Here is a 6,683-nt window from a genome sequence, read left to right as displayed (position 1 = left end):
CCCGGACCCCGGGGGGGGGAGGTGCGGGGAGACCGAAAAACCCCCATACCCCCCCCACCTGGGGAAAAAAGAGCAAAACCCCCGACAAAAAAAAAAAAAAAAAAAAAAAAAATTTAGTTCTAAAGGCAACAGAGGTAACAGGTAAACAGTAAGGAAAAGTTAGAAACAAATTGGAATTTATTTGAATCTTTGATTTCTGGCTGGGCGTGGTGTATCACACCTGTAATCCCAGCACTTTGGGAGGCTGAGGCAGGAGAATCGCTTGAACCTGGGAGGCGGAGGTTATAGTGAGCCAAGATTGCATCACTGCACTCCAACCTGGGTGACAATAGCAAAGCTCCGTCTCAAAAAAAAAAAATTTTTTTTTCATTTATTTTTTAATTGTTATGGGGGTTTCTGGTGAGAATATCAGATCACAGAAGCATAAAACTAGTTTTTTTAATCAAATTTTCTATTACTTGACTTTTGTTTTTTATTTTTAATTTAATTTAATTTTATTTTTAAAGATGGGGGTTTCACCATGTTGGTGAGGCTGGTCTTGAACTTCCGACCTCAGGTGATCTGCCTGCCTTGGCCTCCAAAGTGCTTGGATTACAGGTGTGAACCACCATACCCAGCTTTGACGTTTCTTATGTCTATTTTTTTTTTTTTTTTTTTTTTTTTTGAGATAGGGTCTCACTCTGTTGTCCAAGCTGGAGTGCAGTAATGTGATCATGGCTCACTGCAGCCTCAACTTCCTAGGCTCAAGTAATCCTCCTGAGGAGCTGGGACTACAGGTGGGCACCACCACACCTGGTTAATTTTTTTCTATTTTTTTGTAAAAATGGAGTCTCACTGTGTTGCTCAGGCTGGTCTCGAACTCTAAGCTCCAATGACCCTTTTATCTCAGCCTCCCAAAGTACTGGGATTACAGGTGTGGGCCACTATGCCTGGCCTTGATGTTTCAATTGTGGCTGCCCTGAGGACTTTCGCAGATACCCAGGAGAGGGGCTGCAGAGCATAGAGGTTCAGAGTGCAACTATCTGGATTTGAATCTAGCTTTTTCTGCCTAAATTTTCTCATCTAGAAAATGAGGATGATGAGTATCTACGTCATAAGGTGGTTGTGAGAATTGAGCTAATAGAGGAAAGCATTTAGAAATGGTGATTGGCATTTAGAGAATACTAATACCAGCTGTTTTCCAGCCTCTAGTTAAACTCCAAGGCTGGGGAATCATCTTTAATACAATTCATTCTTTTTAAAAAATAAAATACATTTGGGCCAGGTGTGGTGGCTCATGCCTGTAATCCCAGCACTTTGGGAGGCCGAGGCAGGCAAATCATGAGGTCAGAGGTTCAAGACCAGCCTGACCAACAAGGTAAAACCCCATCTCTACTAAAAATACAAAAATTAGCTGGGTGTTGTGGTGCATGCCTGTAATCCCAGCTACTCGGGAGTCGGTGGCATTTATCTTTGTACCCCCAACTTTACCTGAAAACTCGGGGGCTGGCTGGGCATTCTCTTTCATTCTGACTTTTGTTTCTTAAAAAATTTTTTTTGTTGTGTGTTCATTAAATAAATATTCAGCGGCCCAGCATAGTGGCTCATGCCTGTAATCCCAGCTGAGGATATGGGAGGCTGGGCCAGATATTTACTTTGAGGCCACACATTCAAGACCAATCTGGGTAACATGGCAAGACCCCATCTCTACAAAAAACTTAAAAATAAACAAACCAACATTGTTTGTGGGCTTACTATATACTATGGCATTCATTGGGATAAACTTTTTTTTTTTGAGACAGAGTCTCACTCTGTTGCCCAGGCTGTAGTGCAGTGGCTCCATCTCACTGCAATCTCCATTTCTCAGGTTCAAGTGATTCTTCTGTCTTGGCCTCCCTAGTAGCTGGGATTATAAGCGTGTGCCACTATGTTCAGCTAATTTTTTCATATTTTTAGCAGAGACGGTTTCACCATGTTGGCCAGGCTGGTCTTGAACTTTTGACCTCAAATGATCCATCCACCTTGGTCTCCAAAAGTGCTGGGATTACAGTCATGAGCCACACGCCCAGCCAAATGTATTTTTTTATTTTTTTGAGATGGAGTCTCGGTCTGTCGCCCAGGCTGGAGTGCAGTGGTGTGATCTTGGCTCACTGCAACCTCCACCTCCGGGATCAAGCGATTCTCCTGCCTCAGCCTCCTGAGTAGCTGGGATTACAACACAAGGTTACTTTTTATATTTTTAGTAGAGACGGGGTTTCGCCATGTTGGCCAGGCTAGTCTCGAACTCCTGACCTCAGGTGATCCACCGCCTCACCTCCCAAAGTGCTGGGATTACAAGTGTAAACCACCACACCTGGCCAGTGCCTACATTGTTCTAAGTGTTGAGAATATAGCAGTGGAAAAAACAGATTAAAACATTCCTATCCTTATGGAGTTTACTGTAACAGAGCTTACAACTCATGGAAAAAATGGTAGTATATCTAATATTGTAGAAGTGAGTGTGTAATAGTGTAACTCATTAAAAAAAGCACAATTTCAAAAAAGTTCGTGCTATAAAGCTATGTAAAAAAGGGAATGCTTTTAAACAAAGAAGGCAATCAGATAAAATGGAAAATAATATATAACTGAAGCCACTTTGTTAATTTAATTTACTATTTAAAATGTAGGCCGGGCGCGGTGGCTCACGCCTGTAATCCCAGCACTGTGGGAAGCCGAGGCGGGTGGATCACGAGGTCAAGAGATCCAGACCATCCTGGTCAACATGGTGAAACCTTATCTCTACTAAAACTACAAAAAATTAGCTGGGCATGGTGGCGCGTGCCTGTAATCCCAGCTACTCAGGAGGCTGAGGCAGGAGAATTGCCTGAACCCAGGAGGCGGAGGTTGCGGTGAGCCGAGATCGCGCCATTGCACTCCAGCCTGGGTAACAAGAGTGAAACTCTGTCTCAAAAAAAAAATAAATAAAATAAATAAATAAATAAATAAATAAATAAAATGTGGCCAGGTGAGGTTGCTTACACCTGTATTCCCAGCACTTTGGGACACTAAAGCCAGTGGACTGCTTGAAGCCAGAGGTTTGAGACCAGCCTAGTTAACACAGTGAGACGTCATCTCTACAAAACATTTTAAAAAATCAGCCAGATATGGTGGCATGCACCTGTAGTCCCAGCTACACAGGAGGCTGAGGCAGTAGATCAGTTGAGCCCAGGAGTTCAAGGCTGCAGTGAGCTATGATTGTACCACTGCATTCCAGCCTGGGCAACAGAGTGAGACCCTGCGTTTATAAAAAACAAAAAACTGGCCAGGAGCGGTGGCTCATGCCTCTAATCCCAGCACTCTGGGAGGCAAAGGCAGGTGGATCACCTGAGGTTGGGAGTTCAAGACCAGCCTGACCAACATGGAGAAACACCATCTCCCCTAAAAATACAAAATAAGCCAGGCGTGGTAGTGCATGCCTGTAATCCCAGCTACTTGGGAGGCTGAGGCAAAAGAATTGTTTGAACTTGGGAGGCGGAGGTTGCAGTGAGCCAAGATTGAGCCAAGATCACACCATTGCACTCCAGCCTGGGCAGCAAGAGTGAAACACTGTCTTAAAAATAATAATAATAATAATCATTTTTAAAAAATGCCTCCTCTGAGGCCGGGCGCGGTGGCTCACGCCTGTAATCCCAGCACTTTGGGAGGCTGAGGCGGGTGGATCACGAGGTCAAGAGATCGAGACCATCCTGGTCAACATGGTGAAACCCCATCTCTACTAAAAATACAAAAAAGCAGCTGGGCATCGTGGCGCGTGCCTGTAATCCCACCTACTCAGGAGGCTGAGGCAGGAGAATTGCCTGAACCCAGGAGGCAGAGGTTGCGGTGAGCCGAGATCGCGCCATTGCACTCCAGCCTGGGTAACAAGAGCGAAACTCCGTCTCAAAAAAAAAAAAAAAAAAAAAGCCTCCTCTGATTTTCTCATAAAATTAAACTGCTTGGCAGTTCATGAAGAAACATGAAAGCCCAGAAAACATAATACAAATTTATGTGAATAACTCTTTCCTTCCCAGAGCGGCTGGAGCCAAAAGAGACCTCATAAAATACCTTCTCCATCACAGCACTAGGGGGCGGTGGGAAATAAAGATATTTTAGCCTTTGTCTTGTGGGGGTGGGGAGCACAGGACAGTTAAGGAAGTGTGAAGCAGGGAGGCAGAGCAGGAAGAGAGGGCAGAGGGCAGAAGATGGCAATACAGTGCTTTGCATCAGAAATATGAAATAGATAATAAATGAAAAGAAAAAGTCTGCAAAAAAAAAAAAAAAAAAAGAGCATCAGACACTATTCCCTTTAATGCTCCACTGGAGAATCCTCTACATATTTTAGTCAATGTATCTCATTACATTTTATTATCCTGTGACTATCACTCAACTTGATTATGAGCTACCTGAGGACTGGAACTCTCTCGTCCATTTATGAATTCCCAGATTGGTGCATGGTGAGCAGTTCAATAAAAATTTGCAGAAAAACAGAATAAAACACTAACAAAAACAATAACCCTAACACTGAAATGAGCAATAAACTGCGTGACAGACATTGTTTTACCTGCTTGACCCGTGGTAATTGATTTAAAAAACGAGAAGAAGGGTGTGGCCCTGTGGCTCACGCCTGTAGTCCCAACACTTTTGGGAGGTCCAAGTGGGCAGAACACGAGGTCAGGAGTTTGAGACCAGCCTGGCCAACATGGTGAAACCCCATCTCTACTAAAAATACAAAAATTAGCCAAGCATGGTGGCAGGCACCTGTAATCCCAGCTGCTCGGGGGGCTGAGGCAGGAGAATCGCTTGAACCCAGGAGGCTGAGGCTGCTGTGAGCTGAGATCAACCCACTGCACTCCAGCCTGGGTGACAGAGCAAAACTCCCTCTCACAAAAAAAAAAAAAAAAAAAAGAAGAAGAAGAACGACTGCTGAGGAGAGGAGGTAGACGGAGATTACTTCTGTAATTCAACAAAGATGCAGCACAAGTAACCAGATACCTGCATCTACGATGGGGCAGGCATTGAAGAAACTGGACCTTATTAACACTGGGTTGCGCGGGTGATTGTTGCTCCCACCGTAGAGCGAGGCAGGGAAATATCCCAATCTATTCCAGCAGAGTGCTCCATGTGTAACAGCAGCAGACATGAATTTAATGCCTACGTTAAGCACGGATAGAGTCTTTAATTCTGTGAGGGTAGGAGGAGGCTCAGAGAAGCCTTTGGAGGGGCGGAGCCTCAGGCAGAACGGCATTATTATTTCCGCTTTACGGCTTTGAAATGTGATTTTTTTTTTTTTTCAAGCGGAGGCTGTCTCTGTCGCCCAGGCTGGGGTGCAGTGGGCGTGATCTCAGCTCACTGCAAACTCCGCCTCCCAGGTTCAAGCGATTCTCGTGCCTCAGCTCCCAAGTAGCAGGGATGTGAGGCGCGTACCACCACACCCGGCTAATTTTATATTTTTAGTAGAGACGGGGGTTTCACCATGTTGGCCAAGCTGGTCTCGAACTCCTGACCTCAGGGGATACGCCCGCCTTGGCTTCTCAAAGTGCTGGGATTACAGGCGTGAGCCACCACGCCCGGCCAAGGTAAGTGATTTGAGAGGTGACGCCACTAAAAGAGGCTTAACTTAGAAACACTGATCCAGAAAACTTGGCCACCAGTTTATCAGTCTCCTCCAGTGAACACGTTACTGAATCAGGCCGAGGGATCAAACTATGTATCCCACTCAAAAAATACTACCAGGGACCGGACGCGGTGGCTCACGCCTGTGATCCCAGCATTTCGGGAGGCCGAGGCCGATGGATCACCTGAGGTCAGGAGTTCGAGACCAGCCCGATCAACATGGCGAAACCCCCGTCTGTACTAAAAGTAGAAAAATTAGTCGGGCGTGGTGGCGGGCGCCTGTAATCCCAGCTACTCAGGAGGCTGAGGCAGGAGAATCGCTTGAACCCAGGAGGTGGTGGTGGCAGTGAGCCAAGATCGCGCCACTGCACTCCAGTCTGGGTGACAGAGCAAGACTCTTGTCTCAAAAAAACAAAACAAAACAAAACCAGGGAACAAAACCAACCAAGGACACTGAAGCTATCAATAAAGTTTTTCTCTTAAGAGCTCCATACTAGCCCTAGCGCGCATGCTCAAGTTCACGTGGCACGCCCGGGCTGCCTCTTCCACTTCCCTTGCAAGGTCGCTGCACAGATCCAGGATGTCCCTTGCAGTGCGCATGCACTTACCGTATCGTTATCAACGTCTCCAAGGCAGATTGCGTGCGGGAAAAGGCTCCCGCTGAACTCCAGCGCCACGCGCTGCACGTAGCTTACTGACCTCATGGCACTTCCAAGAGCAGAGGGAGCGTGGAGCCCCAGTAAATATTCCCTGAACCCCTGTCCCAACAGCCGCCAGAGCGGAAGGCCACCTAAGGCAGAAAGTTACGTCACTGCCTGAACCTCCAATCTCTGTCTTCCTCCGGGTCTTCCGGACTTGGAGGCGGGCTTACCCCTCTGCATGAGTGACAGGCCCACGGGCCACTCCTTTTCTCCACAGGGCTGCAGCCCAAGGGTAAACCAACCCTGACGTGGCCGATCTGTTCCCTTGGCAACAGGGCTACCTAGGGCTTGACCTAATAACCTTGACCCTTTTTCTTTGTTTCCCTGGTAATGAAGACTCCTAGCCATCAGATCATTCCTGGGAATCTTACT

The 6,683-nt window shown here is 46.5% G+C and overlaps 1 protein-coding gene across 5 annotated transcripts in view; it reads right to left on the bottom strand.

The window, feature by feature from the left end:
* The window catches only part of ITFG2 (integrin alpha FG-GAP repeat containing 2), a 16,398-nt gene extending 9,934 nt beyond the window's left edge, over positions 1 to 6,464 (bottom strand). For all 5 annotated transcript variants that reach the window (XR_004261630.1, XM_032254469.1, XM_032254468.1 and 2 more), the window contains exon 1: positions 6,219 to 6,464. Coding sequence is in view for 4 of the 5 variants with exons in the window: in XM_032254469.1 (XP_032110360.1) it covers positions 6,219 to 6,314 (96 nt within the window). In the remaining variant the exon portion in view is untranslated. The remainder of the gene's footprint in view (positions 1 to 6,218) is intronic.
* Between the last annotated feature and the right edge of the window lie 219 nt (positions 6,465 to 6,683).

This window comes from Sapajus apella, unplaced genomic scaffold (genome assembly GCF_009761245.1).
Source record: "Sapajus apella isolate SASKATOON/1434 unplaced genomic scaffold, GSC_monkey_1.0 scaffold86, whole genome shotgun sequence".
Taxonomy (NCBI): Eukaryota; Metazoa; Chordata; class Mammalia; order Primates; family Cebidae; genus Sapajus; species Sapajus apella.
Note: the sequence above shows the minus strand (reverse complement) of the source record. Positions and strands in the feature narration are given on the sequence as shown.